Below are 26583 nucleotides of genomic sequence, written 5' to 3'. Positions count from 1 at the left end.
TCGGCCTGAAACGTCGACAGTGCTTCTCCTTATAGATGCTGCCTGGCCTGCTGTGTTCCACCAGCATTTAGTGTGTGTTGTTACTGGCACTAAGCATGGTCAGTGGTGCCGAATGGAAAGAGGGAGAAGAGGGGAGCAGTCGTGATAGTGGACTCAATAGTCAAGGGAACAGACAGGGGGTTCTGTGGACATGACCAGGTCACCCAAATGGTACGTTGCCTCCCAGGTGTCAGGGTCAGAGACGTCTTGGGTCATTTCCATAATGTTTTGGAGAAGCAGGGAGAGCAGACAGATGTCTTGGTACATACTGGTACTGATGACAAAGGCAGGAAAAGCAAGGAGATTCTGAAGAAAGAATTTAGAAAGCTACACAAAAAGCTGAGAAGCAGGACCTCCTACGTAGTAATTTCTGGATTGCTGCCTGTGCCATATGCCAGTGAGGGTAGAAACAGGATGATTTGGCAGACTGATGCATGGCTGAGAAGTTGGTGCAGGGGGCAGGGCTGTAGGTTCTTGGATCACTGGGATCTCTTCTGGGGGAGGTATGACTTGATCAAAAGTGACAGGCTGCACCTGAACCCGAGGGGGGCCAATATTCTCGCAGGCAGGTTTGATAGATCTGTTGGGGAGGGTTTAAAATAATTTGGCAAGGAGGTGCAAACTGGAATGAAGGGACTCAGGATAGGGAAAAAAGCAAAGAGAGCATGCAGTCAGACTGTCAGGAAGGGCAGGCAGATGATAAGACATAATTGCAGCCAGCAGAGTGAGTATCAGTGCATTAGGGATGCAGAATTAAAAAGGGTAGCAAGTGCAGTACTCAAAGTGTTACATCTCAATGCATGGAGTATAAGAAATAAAATCGATTATCTTGTTACACTATTACAGATTGTCAGGTATAATGTTGTGGCCATCACTGAATTGTAGTTGGGAGTTGAATGTCCAAGGTTGCATGTTGTATTGGAGGGATCGGAAGGTCAGCAGAGGGGCTGGCATGGCTCTGCTGGTAAAGAATAGCATCAAATCAGTAAAAAGATGTGACACAGGATCCTGGTGGGTTGCGGTAAGAAACTGCAAAGGTAAATGGATCCTGATGGCAGATATATTCAGGCCTCCCAACAGTCGCTGGGATGCGGACCACTGATTACAAAGGAAATAGAAAAGGCAAGTCAAAAGGGAATATTATGATGGTCATGGAAGGTTTCAACAGGTAGGTCAATTGGGAAGATCAGGCTGGTAATGGAGTGTGAGTTTTTTGAATGCCTACAAGATGGATGTAGTGGATGTTGTATATTTGGACTTTCAGAAGGTGTTTGACAAAGTGCCACACATGAGGCTGCTTACCAAGCTAAGTGCCCATGGTATTACAGGAAAGTTACTAACATGGTTAGAGCATTGGCTGATTGGTAGGAGGCAGTAAGTGAGAATAAAAGGGTCCTTGTCTGGTTGGCTGCCAATGACTACTGGTGCTCCACAGGGATCAGTGTTTGGATCGATTCTTTTTATACTGCATATCAATAATTTAGATGATGGAATAGATGGCTTTATTACCAAGTTTGCAGATGACACAAAGATTGGTGGAAGGACAGGTAGTGTTGAAGAAACAGGTAGGCTACAGAACGACTTAGATAAATTAGGGAGTGGGCAAGAGAGTGGCAAATGAAATATGTTGGAAAATGCCTCATCATGCACTTTGATAGTAGAAGTAAATGTGCATACTATTTTCTATATGGAGAGAAAATCCAATAATCTGAGATGCAAAGGTACTTGGGAGTCCTTGTGCAGAACACCCTAAATGTCAATCTGTAGGTGGAGTTGGTGGTGAGGAAGGCAAATGCAATGTTAGTATTAATTTCAAGAGGTCAAGAATACAAGAGCAGGGATGTGACGCTGAGGCTTTTTAAGGCACAGGTGAGGCCTCACCTTGAGTATTGTGAACAGTTTTGGTCTAGCTATCTAAGAAAAAGATGTGCTGGCATTGGAGCGGATTCAGAGGAGGTTCACAAGGATGATTCCAGGAATGAAAGGTTATCATATGCGGAACGTTTGAAATCTCTGGGTTGGTATTTGCTGGAATTTAGAAGAATGGGGGGGGGGGGGGGGAATCTCATTGAAATGTTGAAAGGCCTAGACACAGCAGATGAGGAAAAGATGTTTCCCAGACTTAGGATAGAGGGGCATCCATTTAAAGCAGAGATGCAGAGAAATTTCTTTAGCCAAAGGATGGTGTATTTTTGGAATTTATTACCATAGGCAGCTGTGGAGCCCAGGTCATTGGGCATATTTAAAGCAGAGATTGATAGGTTTTTGATTGGACACGGCATCAAAGGTTATGAGGAGAAGGCTGGGGAGTGGGGCTGAGGAGGGGAAAAGTGATCAGCCATGATCGAATGGCAGAGCAGACTCAGTGGGCTAAATGGCCTAATTCTGCTCCTATGTCTTATGGTCTATATGGCTTCTCTTTGGCTTTTTTTGTTGATTTTGACTTCTCTTGTTAGCTACGGTCATTTTACTTTTTAGAATACTTCTTCCTCTTTGGGATGTATATATTTTGTGCCTTCCAAATTGCTTCCAGATATTCCAGCCAATCTGCAATCATCACTGCCAGTGTTCTTTTCCAATCAATTCTAGCCAACTCCTCTCTCATGGCTCTGTAATACCCTTTACTCCACTGTAATACTGACTTTAGCTTCTCCTTCTCAATTTTCAGGATGAATTTGATCATATTATGAGTACTTACCCTGAAAGGTTATTTTACCTTAAACTCTCTTATCAATGCTGTCCCATTGCACAACACCCAATCCACAATAGCCAATCCTCTAGTTGGCTCAACCATGAGCTGCTCTAAAAAGCCATCTCGTAGGCACTCTAGAAATCCTCTCTCCTGTAATCCAGTATCAACCTAATTTTCCTAATCTACCTGCATATTGAAGTCCCCATGACTATTGCAACATTGCCCTTTTGGCATGCATTTTCTATCTCCTGTTGTAATTTGTAGGCCACATCTTTACTACTGTTTGGGGATCTGAATACAAGTCCCATCAGAGGCTTTTTACCCTTGCAGTTCCTTAGCTCTATCCACAGTGATTCAACACCTTCCGACCACCTTTGTTATGAACTTCTTAAAGACAATCTGTTTTGTTAATGCTGCATTTTCCAGATCCAAAGACTGGTGACTGCAGAGTTTTCTCTGAATTATTTGCCTCCTCCATACCTCCATTTATCACCTCAACAGAAGCTTCTCCATGATACAATTTCCATCCTCAACTGGTTTATTAATTTTTCCATTTAAGTCTTTCACTGAAACTCCTTTGTACCTGTCTACTTCCTTGACTGAATTAATTTCATACTCTCACTTACCCCTTCTCTTGGGTTCCACCATAACCACATTTACCCTCTCAACTCCAGTAAGCCCAGGCAGCATCTGGGTGTCTCCTGTGTTACTGGCTTTCTCATCTGTTTACTGTGGGTGATACTGAAATCCTGAGAGTCATGCTAAACTGTGTTCTGTCAGCAGACCACAAGAGCAATACTGATAGAAACAGGAGCTTTGTGCCCAACCACCTCCCTTGCCTCATATGGATGAGAGTATGATTTCAATGCCCATCTTGATTGTGTAAGGAACTAGTCAGGAACTTGGAGAATTCCATAACCCAGTAATTACCTACTGTATCTGAGAGATATGTTTCCAATGACCCTCTCCAGTTGTCACCACAACTGATGTGCTTTCTGACTCTGACCATAAGATGCAATTTTATATGCCTGCCCTGACTCACCACTGGGTTAGGATGTTTATTAACTTAACATTTGTTTGAATTACTGAAAAGTTTCAGTGGAGCCTGCATTGGTAAAATAGGAGACCATTTGCTGATGCCAGATCCTGGAGATTTGGTTTCCAGTGGTATGATAAGGGGCTAGATTCTTTGGCCACTGGACAATTGGAAGGTGTATAGCTTAGTCCTTGCTGAGGGAATGAGCTGATTCACACATTTCCTACCCCAAAGTGTAGACTGATATTTTCTGTTTTATGAAGACAATGAGATTTTCCTTCCTCTTTCCCCAGACACTTTGCTAGAATATTCCAAAGTTGAAAGGATATCTAATAGCAGATTGAACAGCTAGTTAAAAAAAGAAGCTTGAATTGTTTAGCTAACAGTGTAAGTAAAAATCTCCACGAGGTCTGATACATGTGCCGGTGAGAAGATTGCACTGCAATACAACCTTTTATCAGTAGATGGCAGCTGCTGCTTGGCTACAGAGAAAGCAAAAGGTTTGCAAAAGAGGAGTTGTTTTCCTTAATAAACAGTAATTCCAAAGATCATTGTTCAGAAATCATTTTCTCATAGATTGTAGGGTCCATCAACAGACCTTATGTATCTATAAACTTGGACATTTTGCAATATTGCAATAAAATATTAATTTCATTTCTGTTGATGATAATTCAGAAAGATTTAGAAATAATAAGAATTTAAAGCTCAGAAAGAGGCCATTCAGTCAACTGCAGTCATGCTAACAAAAAACAGTTTTCAGGTTAATCTCACTTCCCATTTCCTGGTCTATAGTTCTGCAGCTCATAGCTTTCCAACTATACACTTAAATGTGATGAAAGCTTCTGTCTCCACCACCTGTTCAGGCACTGAGTTCCAGACGTAACCACTTATCGAGTATCGATTTTTCTTGCCCTCAATTGTCCTCTAACCTTTCTATTAATTAAATTAAATTTCTGGCCATTAACTCTGCTGGTTTAGCTAACAGAAATAGGTCTTTACCTTTCCCAGACCCCTCATAATTTAATGAAGAACAATTAAGTCTCCCCTCAGTCACCTTCATTCCAATGGACATTGCCCCAGCCTTGGCACTCATTCCTTATCTTTTTATTTCCTAGCCCCACAAACAATCACAACAATCTCCTTTGTACCCTCTGGGGCAATCACATCTTTCCTGTAGTGTGATGGCAGAAATATACACTGTACAGGCACTGCGGCCTAGACAATGATTCATACAGGTCAGGATGACCTTCCTGCTCATGTATTTGACCATTCAACTGAAAAAGGCCATGTCTTAACTGCTTATCCTAATCCCTTCAGGGACTTGTGAATATGCGCAAGTATTTATGTATTACACTGTACTTCTGCAAATTGTAAGTGACAATAAATGATTCTGATTCACTTCAAGGTCCTGTTCCTCTACTTTTATTAAGTATTCTACAATACACAATAGGTGTTTCCCTTTCATTCTGCAATATGCTGTGTTTCCCTTTCATTCTACAATACACTGTTTTTCCTTTCATTCTACAATACGCCGTGTTTCCCTTTTATTCTACAAATCGCCGTGTTTTCCCTTTCATTCTACAATACGCCGTGTTTCCCTTTCATTCTACAATACGCCGTGTTTCCCTTTCGTTCTACAATACACCGTGTTTTCCCTTTCATTCTACAATACGCCGTGTTTCCCTTTCGTTCTACAATACGCCACGTTTCCCTTTCGTTCTACAATACGCCACGTTTCCCTTTCGTTCTACAATACGCCGTGTTTCCCTTTCGTTCTACAATACGCCGTGTTTCCCTTTCGTTCTACAATACGCCACGTTTCCCTTTCGTTCTACAATACGCCGTGTTTCCCTTTCATTCTACAATACGCCGTGTTTTCTCTTTCATTCTACAATACGCTGTGTTTCCCTTTCATTCTACAATATGCCGTGTTTCCCTTTCATTCTACAATACGCCGTGTTTTCTCTTTCATTCTACAATACGCCGTGTTTCCCTTTCATTCTGCAATACGCCGTGTTTCCCTTTCATTCTACAATACGCCGTGTTTCCCTTTCGTTCTACAATACACTGTTTTCTCTTTCGTTCTACAATATGCCGTGTTTCCCTTTCATTCTACAATACGCCGTGTTTTCTCTTTCATTCTACAATACGCTGTGTTTCCCTTTCATTCTACAATATGCCGTGTTTCCCTTTCATTCTACAATACGCCGTGTTTTCTCTTTCATTCTACAATACGCCGTGTTTCCCTTTCATTCTACAATACGCCGTGTTTCCCTTTCATTCTACAATACGCCGTGTTTCCCTTTCGTTCTACAATACACTGTTTTCTCTTTCGTTCTACAATACACTGTGTTTTCCCTTTCATTCTACAATACGCCGTGTTTCCCTTTCATTCTACAATACGCCGTGTTTCCCTTTCATTCTACAATACGCCGTGTTTTCTCTTTCATTCTACAATACGCCGTGTTTCCCTTTCATTCTACAATACGCCGTGTTTCCCTTTTGTTCTACAATATGCCGTGTTTCCCTTTCGTTCTACAATACGCTGTGTTTTCTCTTTCATTCTACAATATGCTGTGTTTTCTCTTTCATTCTACAATATGCTGTGTTTTCTCTTTCATTCTACAATACGCCGTGTTTCCCTTTTGTTCTACAATATGCCGTGTTTCCCTTTCATTCTACAATACACTGTGTTTTCCCTTGCCATATATTTAGTCTCCAAGTGCTTTTTGCACAGGTCTCTTCACAGGTCCAATGGGAACTTTCTGTATCCTAGAACTTCCTTCTGCAATCCATCATCAATAAACACTTAAAACATGGGTCCTCAAGTTAAATCGTTAATATCTACAATGTAAGGATGTGCTGAGTTTATTGCACACAGGCCTCCAGTCATTCCCATCAACCTTTTCCCTTACTGCTATGGGGCTTTAATCTTCAATCAAATGACCACTTTCCATTGGATTCAATGTATTTTTATATTTTGGATCACTGTGCCAGATACGACCTCATCAAATAGCTTGTTAAAATCCATCTAATAAAATGCTCCACTTTCATCAACCCTCCTGTTACTCACTCAAAAAAAATCAAGTAAGCTAATCAATTCATGACCTTACCTTAACGAATAAACACTTAATCTGCTTAATTAGCATGCATCTCTCTAAATGTTGATTTACATCACCCCTCAGAACATCTTTCAACAATTTCACTTCCAATCTCAGACAACTGGTTCACAATTACCCAGATGATCTGCCTTTCCCTTTTTAGACAATGGTACCTTATCTGCAATTTATGGGTCCTATGGAGTCATGTCTGCAGTGCAAGAACCCTGGAAAATTCTAATTAGAGTGTTTTTTTTTATCTCCTTCCTTGCATTTCTTAAGATGCTTAACCCTTTAACAAGTCCTGTTCCTTCAGGTCAATCCTTTCTAACACTGCTATTTCTTCCATCCTACATCATTCTATCTTTTTACACAGAAAGAGGTGATATATTAATATTGAATTTTCTAAGTGCCTTTTCTGTCCATTTTCATCTTGCCATTTTGTTCTCCATTGGGACCCATGCTGTCCTTTCTCATCACCTGTTCCTTCATATATTTATAGCACATTCAGAAGTCGCCTTGCTATCACCAGCAGTAACTTTTGATGCACTTTCTTCACCTTCCCAATTTACCCCTTTTAATTTTACCCTTGCCCTTTTATTCATTTCTGGGTGTTTTTGCTGCATTGGGTTCTTGCTGTCTGTCATATGCTTCCTTTATTTGCTTTAACTGCCCCGTATGGTTCTTGACCATCATGGGGATCTGGAAGTGGAACAGCTCGCTACCACTAACTTGGAACATTTAAGGGGCATACAGGATGGTTGTAATGCCAAAGATGTGGTGCTGAAGAATTGTATGGCATCCACACCCTCGCCTAACTCTTAAGAGATTCTTCTGATAACATACTTGTTGATCTGAAAATGTCTGGAGCACTTTCCAATAACAGATGAAATGAAAGGAACACATAACATTTAACGTTTTAAACAATAATTATAATTCAGGATAGTTTAAGTTCCTCTAATTAATGTATGGGATGTTGTTGCCTGATTTGCTAAGTGTTTGTTAAGTATCTACAGTGAGTGAGTAAATGGAACAACAGATCAGGGAAAATAAAGCCAGATCTGTGAGTACAATCTTCCTAACTTTCATGCTCTATTGAATCTGGAGCAAATACTTCTCTGTGACCAATAAAACTGAATGTAGAATAGAAAGTGTAGGTAGTGTTCTCATATCTGGCCAACAATAGTACAGTTTACCAGCTCTACATTTATATTTTCACAATCAACCACATAAAAGGCAATTTGGCAGAAAACATATCCATGAGCAACTACTATTTTACCAAACTCACTCAACATAAAATTGACACTTGGGCACCCAGCTTCCACAAAACTAGCTGAATACTAATCATTGCAAGCTGAAAAGCATTTAATGTACACAGCAGCTTTCGTGAAATCAACTGATTTTTTAAAGTAGCAAATAAAAAGAAGTTCATCATGGGTAAAGCCCACCCCACCAGTGAGCACATCTATGTGAAGCATTGTTGCAGGAAAGCAGCATCAATTATCAGGAACCCCCACCACCCAGCTCATTCTCTTTTCTTGCTGCCGCTATCAGGAAGAAGGTACAGGAGCCTCAAGACCCACACCACAAGGTTCAGGAACAGTTATCACCCCCCTCGATCATCAAGGTCCTGAACCAGAGGGATAATTTCACCCAACTTCACTTGCCCCATCACTGAACTGGACTCCCTGTCAAGGACTCTTTATCTCATGTTCTCAATATTTGTTGCTTTTTTATTATTATTACTTTTTCTTTCTTTGTTTTTGTAATTGCACATTTTGTTGTCTAAAATTTTACACACTGGTTGCCCGCTCTGTTGGTGAAGATTTTCATTGATTCTATTATGGTTATGGGATTTATTGAGTATGACTGCAAGAAAATGAATCTCAGGATTGTATATAGGGATATATAAGTACTTTAATAATAAACTTACTTTGAACTCTTGAACTTTTAGTAATTATGTATGTTATATTTTAACAAGTTATGGAAAAATAGCCAGAGTGTGTGATATTTCTTAAATCGAAGCAAGAGGCGGAGAGTGAAGAAGTAAAGGCATCTCAGAGAGAAGCCGTTTTTTTAACTGATCGGGGAAAAGAGGCTAGACTGCACAAACGCGTGACCTAGCCGTGCCAAAGGTTTAAAAAGGAGAAGAATTTTTCAACGGTCTTTTAAATCAAAGTAAGAGGCGGGGAGAGAAGAAGTAAAGGCATCTCGGAGAGAAGCTGTTTTTTAAACTGATCGGGGAAAAGAGGCTAGACTGCGCAGGCACGTGACGTAGCGCGCCAAAGGTTTAAAAAAAAAGACCACCATATACAGTGGCCATCGTTGGTGTGGACTGAGGCAGAATGGGACGGCTTTGGCTTAACAGACTTCGGCGAGAACAGGCAGAGGCGAGGTTTGAACGGGGCATGACTGCGCAAGCACGTGAAAGTCAGCCCATGAGGCAGAGGGAGAATTTAAAAAGCAAGCAGAGGCTGAGGACGAGCTTCACTCCAAGTGAGGTAAGGCCGAGTAAGTTCCTTTAATTAATTTAATTACCTTAGGAGTAGTTAATGGAGGCAGCAGTTAGGGCAGTTGAGTGCTCCGTTTGCAGTATGTGGGAAGTCAGGGCGAGCACAATTGTCCCTGATGACCACACCTGTAAAAGATGCATCCAGCTGCAGTTCCTGACAAACCATGTTAGGGAACTGGAGCTGGAGCTGGATGAACTTCAGATCATTCGGGAGACAGGCAGAAATAAACAGGAGTTACAGGGAGATAGTCACCCCTAAGAGTCAGGAGACAGGTAGCTGGGTGACTGTCAGGAGAAGGAAGGGGATTAGACAGAATGAGCAGAGCACCCTAAGAGTTCATGATAAACTCTTTGTGGTGCTCGGAGGCAGTGGCCTGTTGTTTACCTGACCTGGAACATCTGATGATTGAGTGTCAACCGTTCTACTTCACAAGAGAGTACTCCTCAGTGACTCTGACTGCAGTTTACATACTGCCAAACACAGACATTAAAAAAGCTCTCGATGTATTGAATGCCATGATTAGCAAACAAGAAAGAGCCCACCCTGATATCAAGGACTTCAGTCAGGCTTCTTTACAGGAAACTCTACCTAATTATCATCAGCACCTGGGGTGTCAACACACTAGACCACTGTTACACTACGATTAGAACACTTTCTGGGAAATCTGATCACTTGGATGTCCTCTTTCTACCTGCAGAGGCTGAACAGCATGGCTGTTGAGATATGGACAACAAGGAGGCAGCCGCAGGAGGCTGGGGTAAGGCTACGGGATTGCGTCGAGTTGCTATACTGGGCCGTGTTCAAGGACTCATCAGAGGATCTGAATAAATACACTTCAGTTGTCATGGATTTTATAAAAATAATCATAGATGACTGTGCTCCCACAAAATCCTAACCAGAAGCCCTGGGTGAACCATGATATCTGCATTCTGCTGAGGGCCAGATCAGGTGACCAAGTTAAACACAAAAAGCCCAGGTACAATCTCTAGAAAGCCATCTCACATGTGAAGTGGCAGTTACAGACCTAACCTGAATCTCTGATGGATGCTCGATAGCTGGGGCAGGGCTTGAATGCTATCACCACCGCCAAAGTGAAACTAAGTGACATAGATGACAGCAAGACTTCGCTCCTGGATGAGATAAAAGCCTTTTATGTTCACTTTGACCATCAAAGTTTAGAGACACCTTCACAAACCTCCACAGTCCTTGAAATCATTGTGATTTCAGTCTCTGAGGTCAACATGACAGCATCCTTCAGGAGGTGAACCCACGTCATTCACTGATATTGGGAAATTCTCATTTCAGCAGTGTGAGGTAACAGTTATTACCCCTCAAACCATCAGGCTCTTGAAACAGAGGGGATAATTTCACTCACCCCGTCACTGAACTTTTCCCACTGAACTGGACTCACTTTCAACGACACTTCATCTCATGTTCTCAACATTTATTGCTTATTTATTATTATTATTATTATTATTTATTCTATTTTCTTTCTTTTTCTATTTGCATAATTTGTTGCTTTTTTTGCACATTGCTTGTTTTCCACCCTATTGTGTGTGGTCTAATTTATTCTTTTGTGTTTTTTGTACTTACTGTGATTGACTGCAAGAAAATGAATGTCAGGTTTATATATGGTCTCACTCACTCTCTCTCTCACACACACACACACACACACACACATATATAATAATAAATTGTCTTATTTGTTAATTACTGATTAATAATTATTGATATTAGTTTTGATTTTTAATTCCAGATTTAAGTGAATTGAATTAAATTCCGCAGCAGCAGTTTTGAATTGAACACACAAAAAAAGGAACGAAGTAGGCTATCTAGTCTTCAAAGACTATTCCACCATTCAACTTGATCATGCCTGACCTATCCCCGGCCTCCTCTATGCAGATCCCCACATCTTTCAAAAAAAATTTCTATCTATATCTAAATACTTCTAATAAACTAGCTTCTACAACTCTGTGGGTAGGAAAATTCAGAATCTTCTATTTTAAATTATGGCCTGTATCTTGAAATTACATCCCTTCAGTTAAGGCTCTCCCTGTCGTGAAAATGCTTCAACATCTAATCTGTCATGATCCCTTATGATCTTTTCAAAAAGATCACTTGCCATTTTTCTACAATGTCAAAGAATGTGTACTCAACTTGTTTGGCCTCTCTTGCTAGGACAATATTCTCTCCCCAGTAATTAGACTAGTGAACATCCTTTGGACTATCTTAAATTCTATTACATCCTTTCACAAATCAGGTGAGAAAAAGTGCATTTTATACTCCAAACTCTTTGTAATAAACATTTATATGCAATTTCCCTAACTACTCACTGCACAAGTCTACTAACTTTGTGTGATTGATACACGCACGCACACACAAACACACACACACACCCCCCTCTCTCTCTGAATTTTCACTTCTGAGTCATTAATACAAAATATTGCATTATTAATTCAGTAATGTTACCATAATGCCACCACAGACAGCTGTGGAATTCCAGTCATTAGGTACATTTAATGGGTTCTTCTTAGATCATCAAAACTTAAGGGGGAAAGCTAGATAAATGAGGTTGAATCAGTCATGATAGAATGGCAGAGAGGACTCAGTGGGCTGAATGGCCTAATTCTGCTCCTATGTCTTATGGAGAGGGATGATAAAGCAGCCATGACGGAATTATGGAGCAGGCTCAATGGTCCAAATGGCCAATCTTGATCTTGCTTCTTATGCTCTCAAGTATTCAAAGACATCTTTTACCTTTCAAGGCTTTTGCATTCTTAAGCAATCCACAAACATAGATTTGAAACCATAATCACTGAGTCTGCATTTTTTGTTTCACATATTCCCAAAAGCAAATGATGTTTCCCTTTAGAGAGAAAAAAAAATTGGCCCTTCCCTGGTGCCTTGAAACCACTAATAATAAAAGATTATCTATAGGCTTTCTTAAACAAGGCGAGAAATTAACAGGGCGAGCTTCAGGAGGAGACAAAAAGGCAATCTGTAAAATAATACCCTCTTTATAAAAATGATATAAAGCTCCACTTCTTACATGAAAATAATTTTCATTACTATTCAAGGGCAAGCTTATCAGTATTCAAAATACCAAAAAGAGCTCATGGATACAATGTGGTTGTCAACATCAATAGGAATTCAACATGTGTACATTGCAAGAATATTTACATTGGATTTAAAGTCAGTGACTGTACAAACAGTGATTTGATAAAAACTGTACATCTGTACTGACAGACAACAGAGTTACAACAATCAAATTTGAGTATGTACAATCACTAAGTGGATTTGCAGAGGATGATACATTCTTTTCTGCACTTTGTTTAAATATTTGCTTCTTTTTTTTCTACACATAGAGTGGGAAGGGGCAATCTCTAATCTTGCTCTAATGATGCCCATTGCTATCAACACCACCAGTGCCTTCGTAAAGGCTTAAGGTGGCTATAAAATGCACCTCAATCAGATGTGAAGCTGATCAAATTAAAATTCCATTAGCGCTCACAGGACCCTCACTTCAGTTTTGAGATAGAACAATGGTCTGGCAATAGTGGTTCATTTAAAAATACATGTTATTTTTTTAACTGGTATGTAAGCAAGCATGCTCCCCTGGCCCTATAAAATAATTTAAACCTACACTAACACTTGCAATTTTTAATCTTTATCCTTATTTTCAGATCATCTTATTTCAACTCTACTCATGTAATCTCCACCTGCAAATATGGAAGCATCCATGTTCCTCCACTTCTGGCCTCTTACAGATTCCCAATGTTGTATCACCCTAACACTGAAGCCAAATTTATATCCAGTCAACTTTCAAGGTCGAAGTGTTTCTGCCACTTCACATTCCCACCCCAACCCCTTTTTTAACATGTTTCTTAAATATTAAACAACATGTTCTTAATGAGCAGCACAGTATTACGCTGCTTGCGACCATCGATCAGGGTTCGATCCACATCACTGTAATGAGTTATATGTTCTCCTATGGCCATGCAGATTTCCTCTGGGTGCTCCAGTTTCCTCCCACATTCCAAAGATGTACAATTAAGGTGAAGGTTATTAAGTTGTGGGCATGCTATGTTGGCAGCGGAAAATCGTGGTCTGCCCCAGCACAATCCTCATTAATTTGATTGACAAAATGATGCATTTCATTGCATGTTTCAATGTTTCGCTATACATATTACAAATAAAGATAATCTTTAAATCATATCCTTTTTATCACACGGACTGATATTTTATGTGGCTCAGCATTAAATTTAGTTTGGTATCAAAAACACCATACATAACAAAAAAGATGAGGAAGATCTTAAATGGATTTCTTTGCATCTGCATTTACTTGGGATATTGTCAGAGTTTATAGAATTGAGGAAAAACAGTAGTGAGGCCATGGACTGTATTTGGATTACAGAAGAGGAGATGTTTACTGTCCTAAGGCACATTGGAGTCAGTAAGTCCCAGGGCATGACAAGGTGCCCTGTCGTACCTCATGGGAGGCTAGTGTAGAAATTACAGGGGCTCTGGTAGAGGTATTTTAAATGTCCTTTACCATTGTGAGTTGCTAAAGGACTGTAGGAAAGCTAATCTGGTTTCATTCCGATAGCAATCTGTGCAGATTGGTAATAATATCTCCTCCTCACTGACGATCAACACTGCTGCACCTCTGGGGTGTGTGCTTAGCCCACTGCTCTACTCTCTCTATACCCATGACTGTGTGGTAGGCATAGCTCAAATACCATCTATAAATTTGCTGATGATACAACCATTGTTGGTAGAAGCTCAGATGGAGACAAGAGGGCGTACAGATACAATCATTGTTGATAGAAGCTAAGATGGAGACAAGAGGGCATACAGAAACGAGCTATACCAACTAGTGGAATGGTGTTGCAGCGACAACCATGCACTCAACATCAGCAAGATGAAAGAGCTGATTGTGGACTTCAGAAAGGGCAAGATGAAGGAACACGTACCAAACCTCATAGAGGGATCAGAAATGAAGAGAGTGAGCAATTTCAAGTTCCTGGGTGTCAAGATCTCTGAGGACCTAACCTGGTCCCAACATATTGATGTAGCTATAAAGAAGGCAAGACAGTGACTATACATCATTATTAGTCGGAAGAGATTTGGTATAACAAAAACACTCAAAAACTTCTATAGATGTACCGTGGAGAGCATTCTGACAGGCTGCATCACTGTCTGGTATTGGGGAGGGAGGGGAGGGCTACTGCACAGGACCAGAAGAAGCTGCAGAGGGTTGTAAATTTAGTCAGCTCCATCTTGGGTACCAGCCTACAAAGTACCCAGGACATCTTCAAGGAGCGGTGTCTCAGAAAGGCTGTGTCCATTATTAAGGACCTCCAGTACCCAGGACATGCCCTTTTCTCACTGTTATCATCAGGTAGGAGATACAGAAGCCTGAAGGCACACACTCAGCGATTCAGAAACAGCTTCTGCCCCTCTGGCATCTGAATCTTAATGGACATGGAACCCATGAACACTACCTCACTATTTAATGTATATTATTTCTGTTTTTTGCTCAATTTTTAATCTATTCAAGATACATATACAGTCGGCCCTCCTTATCCGCAAGGGATTGGGTCTGGGACCCCTCGCGGATACCAAAAAACGCAGATGTTCAAGTCCCTTATTCAACCTGTCTCAATGCGGTGGACCTTAGGACCCAGCGGAACCGCAGACCTTATTTAACCTGTCTCAGTGTGGTGGACATTAAGACCTGGCGGCAGAGATCTGAATCTGCAGTGTTTCTGTTCACGAAAATAATCACGATCACGACTGAAAATAAAGTGGAAATATTAAAGTGATCGGAAAGAGGTGAAACACCATCGGTTATTGGAAAAGCGTTAGGCTACGTCGGTCAACGATCAGAACAATTTTAAAGGTTAAAGTGAGAAAGGCTCTGTCCCGATGAAAGCTACAATTATTACTAAGCAACACAGTGGTTTAATTATTGGGTTTTGGGGTTTTGGGTTTTTGATCCTCCACATCAACCGGGCACGGTGGAGAGTGCACTCGGGAGCGGTCTGTCACTCGATCGAACTTGAGAACTTCCATTCCCAAGCCCAGCACTGAAACATACGTACTTAAGTGTTTTATATGCATAGAAAGTAAAATATATACTATATACTAAGACAAACATTTGACTGACTGACGCTAAATAATACCAGATGTACCTGTTCCGACTTACTTAGTAAGAGAATTTCCAATTTTTTTTTGATCCCGATCCACAATAACCCACGCACATCCTCCCGTATACTTTAAATCATCTCTAGATTACTTATAACACCTAATACAATGTAAATGCTATGTAAAATATTTGTTATACTGCATTGTTTAGGGAATAATAACAAGAAAAAAAAGTCTGTACATGCTCAAACAACAAGTTTTGGAAGAGCACTTCCAGGTTTTCTCGATTTGCGGTTGGTTGAATTCATGGATGTGGAACTTGTAGATAAGGAAGGCCCACTGTACTGTAATTGATTTACTTATTCATTTATTATTGTTTTACAGGTAGTCGCCGAATTATGAACGTCCGACTTATAGACAACTCGTACTTGCGAACCGAGGAAGGAGAATGCCGTCCGCCATTTTAAGTTGGGTCATGATGCCATCCGCCATTTTAAGTTGTTGCCGTTGACACTGTATTGAGTGTTTAACTTTGTATTTGGCTTAAGTTTTTCTTAGCAAGATTCACCCTGACCACGCCCGCACTCCCCCCCCCCCCCCCCCCACCGCTATGGTCAGCTGGTGGCACAGTGAAATCAGCGCCGGGCTGGAGAATGGAGGTTTCCGACTTCGATTTAGTGACAGACCACTCCTGTACTGGGTTGATGTCGATCCAGTGACTCCCATACCATCCGTGTCGGGTTGATGTCGAGCTCGCGACTCGACCTCGTAAAAAAAACACTGCCACCTCCAGTTTAAATTCCCATGTGGAATATTGTGGAGGATCAAATACCCAAACCCAGCACAGCCCCTACTTGGCCCATTTAGCCTGTCTCAATGCGGTGGTCCTTAGTACCCAGTGGACCTCGGGAGCCGGCAGAGGTCGGGAATCACCACACGCAGTGTTTCTGTTCCATTGATGGGAAGTGATCGCAATTGAAAATGAAGTGGAAATAATAAAGCATTTGGAAAGAGGTGAAACACCATCGGTCACTGAAAAAGCGTTAAGCTACAGTCAGTTAACTGTCAGAACAATTTTAAAGGATAAAGGATAAAGTGAGAATAATGGAGCATGTGAAAGGCCCTGCCCCGATGAAAGCTACAATTATTACTAAGCAACGTAGTGGTTTAATTATTGGAATACATACGTTTCTTAAGTGTTTTGTATGCATAGAAAGGTAAAATATATACTATATACTAAGACAAACGTTTGACTAACTGACGCTAAATAATACCGGATGTACTTGTTCCGACTTACGTACAAATCTGACTTAAAGACGGACTCCAGAACAGAAATCGTACGTAACCCGGGGACTGCCTGTATTTTGTTTTTTTTCCTTCTATATTATATATTGCATTGAACTGCTGATGCTAAGATAACAAATTTCACGACCCATGCTGGTGATAATAAACCTAACTCTGATTCTGATTATTCAAGAAAAGCTCTAAGAATAAACCAAGAAATAAGGAGGCATTGTTTTAAGGTGCTTGGAAGTTGATACAAGGGTGATGTCAGAAGTAAGTTTTTGACACAGGGAGTGGTGGGTCTATGGAATGCACCGCCAGCAACAGTTGTAGAGTTGGATACAATAGGGTCTTCTAAGAGACTCTTAGATAGGTACATGGACCTTAGAAAAATTGAGGGCTATGTGGTAGGATAATTGTAGGTGGTTACGAGAGTAGGTTAAATGGGAGCACAACATTGTGGGCTGAAGAGCCCGTAATGTGCGGTAGATGTCTATGATTCTATAATTCTTTAATACACATGTAGATTATGTCATAAAGAGTGTTTTTGGCACATTCTCCTTCATAAAACAATGTATAATCAGCCCTCCTTATCCACGAATTCCGCATGCGTGAATTCAACCAACCGCGAATCGCAAAAACCTGGAAGTGCTCTTCAGCACTTGTTGTTTGAGCATGTGCAGACTTTTTTTTCTTGTCATTATTCCCTAAACAATGCAGTATAACAACTATTTTACATAGCATTTACGTTGTATTAGGTGTTATAAGTAATCTAGAGATGATTTAAAGTATACAGGAGGATGTGTGTGGGTTATCGTGGATTGGGATCGAAAAAAATCGGAAGTTCTCTTACTAAGTAAGTCGGAACAGGTACATCTGGTATTATTTAGTGTCAGTTAGTCAGATGTTTGTCTTAGTATATAGTATATATTTTACCTTTCTATGCATATAAAACACTTAAGAACGTATGCTTCAGCGCTGGGCTTGGGAACGGAAGTTCTCGAGTTCAATCTAGTGACAGATCGCTATCAAGTGCACTCTCCACCGTGCTGGGTTGATGAGGAGGATCAAAAACCCCAAACCCCCAAAGCCAATAATTAAACCACTGCGTTGCTTAGTAATAATTATAGCTTTCATCGGGGCAGAGCCTTTCTCACTTTATCCTTTAAAATTGTTCCGATCGTTGACCGACGTAGCCTAACGCTTTTCCAATAACCGATGGCGTTTCACCTCTTTCTGATCGCTTTATTATTTCCACTTTATTTTCAATCGTGATCGTGATTATTTTCGTGAACAGAAACATTGCAGATTCAGATCTCTGCCGCCGGGTACTAATGTCCACCGCATTGAGACAGGTTAAATAAGGCCTGGGGTTCCGCTGGGTCCTAAGGCCCACCGCATTCAGATAGGTTAAATAAGGGACTATTCAACCTATAAACCTCGCGGATAAGGAGGGCCAACTGTATTGAGTACAGGAGATGGGATGTTATGTCGAAGTTGTGTAAGACATTGTGAGACTCAATTTGGAGAATTGTGTGCGTTTCTGGTCACCTACTTATATACCTATAGGAAAGTTATCAATAAGACTGAAAGAGTACAGAGAAAATTTACAAAGTTATTGCTGTGACCTGAGGACCTGCATTACAGGAAAAGATTGAGTAAGTTAGTGGTGTAGGAGAATGAGAGGAGGTTTGATGGAGGTATGCAAAATTATGAGGACTGTAGGAAGGGTAAATGCAAGCAGCCTTTTTCCACTGAGGTTGTGTAAGACTAGAAATGGAGGTCACAAGTTAAGGGTGAAAGTTTTACGGGAAACCTGAGGGAGAACTTCTTCACTCAGAAGGCGGTGTGAGAGGAATCAAGCAGTTAGCAGAAGTGGTGGATGCAGGTTCGATAGCACCATTTAAGAAATGTTCGGATAAGTACAGGGATGGGAGGCACATGAAGAGTTATGGTCCAGGTTCAGGTTTATGGGACTAGGCAAAATAATATTTTAGCACGGACTGTTTGGGCCAAAGGGACTACTTTTGTGCTATTATGCTGATGACTATTTATTTAGTACATTGTTAAAGTTGCAACAAGTCCTAACATACTCATAGAAATACCATCAAACAAAATTTTGCTCTATGTCATATGAAGAGATGTGGTTTAAAGCTATCTTAAAGGAGGAGGGTGAGCAGAGGTCTTGGAAAGAATTCTGAAGAAGGTAGCTTGCTGTCTGAATACATATTGTCAGTGATGAAGCACTGAACCTCTGGACAATCAGCCTCAACAGGTTGGGATGACTGATGCTGTGGGAAAATTCAAAGAAATAAACAAACATCACAATTTTAGCTATCACTTAACCAAGATCTGATGCAGCTCAGTAAGCTTGGGAGTAATTGGTGAATTGGCCTAGTTACGTTAGAACATGGAAAATACATATCCTTATGACTTCAGGCTTCCAGAGAATGCATTGGACGGGGTATCCAGGAATGTAGAGGAATCAAGTTCACATGTAATTAGGATATTGATGTGAGCTAGTGTATCAGTTAAAGGAGGATGGAATCTGGGACTATCATGCTCATGAAAAAAGTCAATCCCAGTAACAGAGCAGTTAAGAAATTTACAATGGAATGGGAGTTTACAATGACTGAGCAACTAAAAGCAGTTAGTTTAGTCGAGCAACAATGATGGTAGATTTGAAGAAGAAAACAATGCTCAAGGGGAGAGAAATATAGCTAACAGGACTAGAATGAAAGGGGTTGCGAATGGAGAATAAACTGGATCAGTGATATAAACACAAGCAAGTCTGCAGATGCTGGATTTCCATAGATGCTGCCTGACCTGCTGAGTTCCTTCAGTGTTTTGCGTTGCTTTGGATCAATAATATGATAGCTTAAAGGAGAGAGGTGAGAAAGCTAGGAGCTCAGAACTATGACAGAAGGTACCTAACTTACACAAAATTCCTGTCCTTTCAGGCCTACATTACCAACTGCCTAAGCCATATTATGTTTCCAAATCTATTTATGATTGTTTTCACGTCTGTTTAAGTTCTCTAGTGATCATATAGAAGGGAAACAAGTAAAAGAAACAGTGAATGGCCTATATGTACTGCATACTACTTTCTTTCATAACATTTGAGAGTTCATTAAGTGCTACCGATACTTGTAGAAAGTTGGTTAAAACAATGAAAGCAATGTAATTGAGAAGTGCTTGCAAATTCCATCCCAAGCTTATTTAAGTAGACTCTACACTCATTAGAAGTTGGGTAATATCATTGCAACCTGCATAATTGCTGAAAGGTTGCTTCATTTTTATTTTCTTTTTTATTGAGATACAGTGTGGAATAGGCCCTTCGAGTGACACAAACCAGCAATCCAAGCTTAATCATGGGATAATTTACAATGACTAATTAACCTACTAATTGGTACTGCTTTGGACTGTGGGAGGAAACTAGAGTACTCAGAGGAAACCCACACAATCACGGGCAGATCGTACAGACTCTTTACAGGCAGCAATGGGAATTGAAACCGGATTATCTGCATTGTAAAGTGTTGTGTTAACCACAACACTATCGTGCCATCTCCCAGATATAGATTCCCCAGGTTCATCTGGTTGGAGAGTCGATATCCAAAGGATAAAGACTTAGAATGAAGAGTCAGCCACTTAGGACAGAGAAAGTAATTTTTTATTATGAGCGGTGTTTCTTTTTAGATTGTCGAGAAGACCCTGGTTGCTTTGCATTCAACAATTTGATCAGACGGTCAACTTCCTGAGTCAAAAGGTATCATGTAATGAGGCACACACAGGAAAGTTAATGGAGCTGAATGACAGCCACGATCTTGCTGAGGAATCTCTCATTTCTTATGTTCTCAGGTGATTAATCTGAAGGAGTTCATTATTACAGAAATTTGTCAATCAATTAAACAGCAATAAGACAAGAAAAAACACTTACGGGTTATCCAGAAGGAGTATTATAGGATTTAACTCTTTCTTTGGTCTGTAGTAAGCTCTAAGAGGAACAATGAAGTTATACAATCCATTTCCTGCAGTTTCTGCAGAAACAATGATAAGTTTGTTCCTGAATCCATATGCTTTTGCATCTTCATAGTAATTATGGTGGCACCCCTGGAAGGAGCAAAAAAATGAAATGCAATTATTTATTTACTTAAATAAGAACATACTTCAGTTTCCCTCAATTAGTTTGCCTTCAATGATAAAAAAAAAACCTTCATTCTTTTCCAAAAGAAGATCTCTTCCTTCTTTGAAAACTTACACATAAAGTAGAAAGACGAAAGAAAAAGAAGGGGAACTGTTACCGTTGTTTGCTTGTAGGGAATTTTGATTCAGACCAAAATGTATATATATATATATCAAAAAATCCAGGGAACTGACATCATATCAGGATTAAGAAATGGCTACATATTGTTTATTTGGCACTCTGAAAAGTGTATACTGCATCCATTCTGGGGAAATTTTTTTTTAAAAGTCTTTGCCTGTGCCTCCTCACGCAATAACACATTTACAATCTTCAAGTGCCTAACAAATTCTGAATACATGTTAATATATATGGAGGAGTTTGTATAAAACTAGGTTAAATTGCATCAGTATCTGCAGGACTTTTGATGCTTTCCAATGCCACTTCTGAGAACATTGCAATAGTGTATGTGATATAAATGAATTTATGTTTTACATGTTCACTTCTGTGTAGGAATATCAGATGAAATAAAGCATTACCAAACCAATAAAAGGGTGCAATATGTTTATGTAAGTAAAACTCCTAGACATAACTTCAGGGCAAATAGGCATATAAAAATACAAAGGTTTTAAAGTGCCTGAAGAACTGTGAAACAAAGGATTGCTTCAATTTTCTCCTGAATTATTAACAAAGACGGTTATGGGAGAGAATTAGAATTATGATTCTTTTATACCCCAATTTTATAAAAGCAGATTTCTGCCACTTTGCTAATGTCAACATAGAAAACTTTTAACATAGAACATTCTTGATGCCCCATTATATTGTAGCAATGGAAATTGATAAGCACTATCTCCTCACCAAACTCCCGGACATGGGCATCAACACCTCCCTTTACAGCAGGATCCTTGACTTCCTGGCTAACAGACTGTAATCTGAAATGCCAGGTAGCAACACCTTCACCACGATTATTCTCAAAACTGGTACCCGATGAGGCTGCATCACTAGTGTCCTACTCTACTCCCTATAAATTAATGACCATACAACCAAAGTCTGCTCTAATTCCATATACAGGTTTGCAGCTGAAAATGCAATGGACCATATCTCAAATAATGAATCGGAGTACACGACGAATATAGAAAGCTTGGTAACATGGTATGACAAAAACCTTTCCTTCAACGTCAGCAAAACAAAAGAGCTGGACATTGACTTTATAAAGGACAGTGGGGGTAACACTATGCACATTCTTCTACCTTTATTAATGGTGCTGAGGTTAAGAGGTTTGGAGATTCAAGCTCTTTGGAATGAATATTGCCAATATGTCTGTACTGATCCGACTACCAAGAAATCTACCAATGCTCTACTTCCTGAGGAAGCAAAAGATATTTGGCATGTCCCCATCAACTCTTAGCAAGTTTTATCAATGCACCATGGCGAACATTGTGTCTAGATGGATCATGGCTTGGTATGGCAACTACTCTGCTTGTGACCGCAAGAAAGAGCAGACAGTTGTGGACATAGTTCAGGACATCATGGAAACCAACCTCCCCCCCCCCCCCCCCCACAGGCTCTGTCTATGTTTCCTGTTGCCTCAGTAAAGTAGGCAGCATAATCAAAGAACCCTCTTTTCTCCCCTCACCATTCAAGCAGACGATCCAAAAGCCAGAAAGCATGTTCCACCAGGCTCAAGGGCAACTTCTACCCTGCTTTTAGGTAACTATTGAATGGCTTCCAAGTACAATAAAATGAACTCTTGACATTATGATCTTCCACTTTATTGTCTCCCTCTACTGTACTCTTACTGTTTCTCTTGCACTTTATTCTGCATTTTGTTATTGCTTTATCTTGCGTGACCTCAATGAACTGTGTAATGATTTGATCTGTACGAACAGTATGCAAGACAAGCTTGGCAATGTACCTCAGTACATGTAAACTGACTCTAATAACTGAACTCATACCTTATCTAACCTAAGACAGCAGAATGTAACTTTTTCCCGCAGGAGATGGCACAAGGTTGGAGAACTTCCAATATAGGGTGAGTTTGGAGGGTATCCTTTAACATACCTAAAACAAAAAAAAAAATCAGTCATGTTAATTGGACATCTTAAAATATCTCTAAGATCATAACTATTTACTGGAAATACATTTGACAGATGAAAAACATTAATAATTTTGTCTAGTAAAATACAGTCATATCCAACAGATAAAACTGTATGTGCAGCATAGTCTTGTACATTAAATACATTTTGAAAATGATCTGATTATGGTCTACTTCAGAGTGTATGCCCAAACAATGGTTATAGAGCAGAGTTGAGACAGTGAGTAGATTCTGTGAAAGAAAATTGGCATTATTTTCATAATTCAAAGTGGAAACCGCAAAGAACAATCACACATCAGGATGTGGTGGGGTATATTTGCACAAATACTAAACCACATACAATGAAAGACCTAGCTGCAAGGATGTGTGGCACTACAGCTATTATATGTAAATGAACTGGGGAAAGGTAGAGATATTGCAGATGTCCAGATTGTATATTATCTCCTTTGTAACAGGGCAAAAGCTGGACAGGTGCAGCCATCTTTTGACAGAAAGGGAAAAAAGTCAATTGTGTTCTGCATTTTTAGAAAAGGGGTTCAGATGCTATAAGACAGCATTTCAGGAATAAGGATAAACTATTAAAGAATTCCTCCCTAAGCCATTTTCACCTGTACAGAATCAGGACGAGGTTGTGACAAGAGGTGAGGATCACATTTCTCAGGTATGGAGACCTATGTGTTTCATTTGTTGGAAGCAGCATCTTGATCAGATATTGGCAACTACTGTGTCTGTTCTAGCATGATGAGTTGAGTGGCCATATTTTGAGTTTCACAATTCTAGAGTGAAAGGCCTGATTTTGATCCAGATTATGGATGTGAGACAAGATGTACCATTGTAAGGGAAATAGTTAAATGTCAACTTATTCATTATATTATCATTAATATTGAAAAGAAGTCACTGGCAATCAAGTCTTTTGCAATGTCCTTTGCTCATACATCTTAAGGTATGAGTTTTCTAAAAAAAAATAACTTTTTGAGTTGTTTTGCTGATACTAGAGTATTAGGTATAATGCCTTGACAACCAAGGATTAATTTGAGGTTCCTGTAACTATATAATACCTATGGTTGTGCTGTAATGGAATGGTTCAAAGATGACAGATGGCAATGTTTTACTTGGGAAATTAATGCCTAAAACATGGAATCAGTCGTAATTATTGGAAGTATATAAATCTATAGCAGATAGAGTCATAACAGCACAGAAAGAGGTTCTTTGGTGCAGTTGGGCCATGTCAACTATAATGCCTATTTAAGCTAGTACCATTTGCCCATGCTTGACCCATATCCTTTTAAATCATTCCTATTCATAATCATGCCCAACTGTCTTTTAGAAGTTATTCCTGTACCTGAATCAACTATTTCCTCCGGCAGCTTATTCCATAAACATACCACTCTCTGTGTAAAGAAAAAGTTGCTCATTGCCAACAAATCTTCTCTATTCCCCTTCTCTATTGATATGAGTATTAAGATGGAATTTTAAGGAATAGTGGAAAATGGATTTGCCAAGTCTGCATTTTAGAATAGAGTCAAAAGCTTTAGGCTTTGATAAAAATCTACTACTGACTCTTACGTTCCAAGAAAGGTAATGTCACAATTCTTTATCCTGCCATAAAATATTTCAAAAGCACTGAAGAAAAAATACTTAACAATTCCACCAGCAACCAAATTAGCGACCTACTGGAAGTTTAAGATCCAGGGAAACAAATAAAAATAAGGAGCTATTTATGAGGTAAATAGATGGAATATGCTAATGGAGAGCATGCAGGTCCGAACAGAGGCAAAAGAGTGTCCTGCACCTCAGCTGTGAGTGATGCAGTGCAGAAATCAGGAATGAGCTTGAAGTCAGAAGATTTCTTCTGCACTAGTCATTGTGTGCAGATGCTGAACAGAAAGTCCGGGCACACTTTGTATCCTGCTCTTGAAGGTGCCATAGCTGGTGCATCTAACATGTTCCCACTCATTTATTTATTTATTTGAATTAAAAAGCTAGTATTTTTAAGGTTTAAAAAATAATTGTATATTTATGTTTTAATAGCAGTTACATGTGTGTTTTAAGCAGATCTGTTTTATTATTAATTTTATTTACCCTTGTCCAGCAGTTTCCAAGTATGATCTGCAGTTAAAGCCTCAGTCTGGCCACTGTGTTCTAGTCGCTGCTCATGGCCACTGCTCCTTACTGCAGCAGGTGGGCTAGCACAGGCTACAAACAGGGGGAGGTGCACGTCGCACCCATTTAATTCCTCAGCATGACATCTAATGAGTTGTAAAGTGCTAATGCTGAAAGACCTCAAAAAGTGCTTTGAAGAGGCTTCAAAGAAGTTAATTATATTAGAATTTTTGAAGTTGTTTTTAGTGTTATGGATTGAAACATTGCTGTGAGAGATTGTGAAGATATCAATGAACCATAGGATGTAGGAGCAGAATTAGGCCATTCAACCCATCAAGTCTGCTCCACCAGTTCATCATGGCTGACCCTGGATCCTGCTCAACCCCATATGCGTGCCTTCTCACCATATCCTTTGATGCCCTGACCGATCAGGAAACAATCAAATTCTGCCTTAAATATACCCACAGACACGGCCTCCACTGCAGTCTGTGGCAGAGCATTCCACAGATTCACTACTCTCTGGCTAAAAAAAATTACTCCTTACCTCTGTTCTAAAAGATTACCCCTCAATTTTGAGGCTATGCCCTCCGGTTCTGGATATCCCCACCATAGGAAACATCTTCTCCACATCCACCCTATCTAGTCCTTTCAACATTCGGTAGTTTTCAATGAGATCCCCACACATTCTTCTAATTTCCAGCGAGTACAGGCTCAAAGCTGCCAAACACTCCTCATATGTAACCCCTTCATTTTTGGAATCATCTTCATGAACCTCCTCTGGACTGACTCCAATAACAATTCATCCTTTCTGCGATATGGGACCCAAAACTGTTGACAATACTCTAAGTGCGAACTGACTAGTGTCTTATAAAGGCTCAGCATTATTACTTTTGTGTTGAAAGTAAGGAGATAATGCCAACATTGCATTTGTTTTCTTTATGACAGTCTCAACCTGTAAATGAACAAGAGGACTCCCAAGTCCCTTTCTGCACTTCTAGTGTTTGTACCTTCTCCATATTTAGATAATAGCCTGCACTATTGTTCCTTTAACCCAAATGCATTATCATACATTTCCCAACAATGTATTTTTTTTTGCCCATTCTTCCAATTTGCCTAAGTCCTGCTGCAATCGCATTGCTTCCTCAGCACCACCTATCTCTCCACTTATCTTTATATCATCTGCAAACTTTGCCAAAAGGCCATCAATTCCATTATTCAAATCATAGACAAACAATGTGAAAAGTAGCGGTCCCGATACTGACCCCTGAGGAACATCACTAGCCACTGGCAGACAAACAGTAAAGGCCCCTTTTATTCACCCTAGCTGCCTCCTGCCAGTCTGCTATTCCTCTATCCATACAAGTATCATCCCTGTAACACCATAGGATTTTATCTT

At 40.0% G+C, this 26583-nt stretch overlaps 1 protein-coding gene across 1 annotated transcript in view; it reads right to left on the bottom strand.

Annotated features, from left to right (window-relative positions):
- LOC140737212 (potassium channel subfamily T member 2) overlaps positions 1-26583 on the bottom strand; it is an 879580-nt gene that overhangs the window by 409677 nt on the left and 443320 nt on the right. Inside the window, exons 20-21 of the mRNA XM_073063510.1 lie at positions 22945-23050; positions 20747-20919 (exon numbers count right to left, since the gene is read on the bottom strand). Coding sequence (XP_072919611.1) covers positions 20747-20919; positions 22945-23050 — 279 coding nt within the window. The remainder of the gene's footprint in view (positions 1-20746; positions 20920-22944; positions 23051-26583) is intronic.

This window comes from Hemitrygon akajei, chromosome 12, assembly GCF_048418815.1.
Source record: "Hemitrygon akajei chromosome 12, sHemAka1.3, whole genome shotgun sequence".
In the NCBI taxonomy this organism is placed as follows: Eukaryota; Metazoa; Chordata; class Chondrichthyes; order Myliobatiformes; family Dasyatidae; genus Hemitrygon; species Hemitrygon akajei.
Note: the sequence above shows the minus strand (reverse complement) of the source record. Positions and strands in the feature narration are given on the sequence as shown.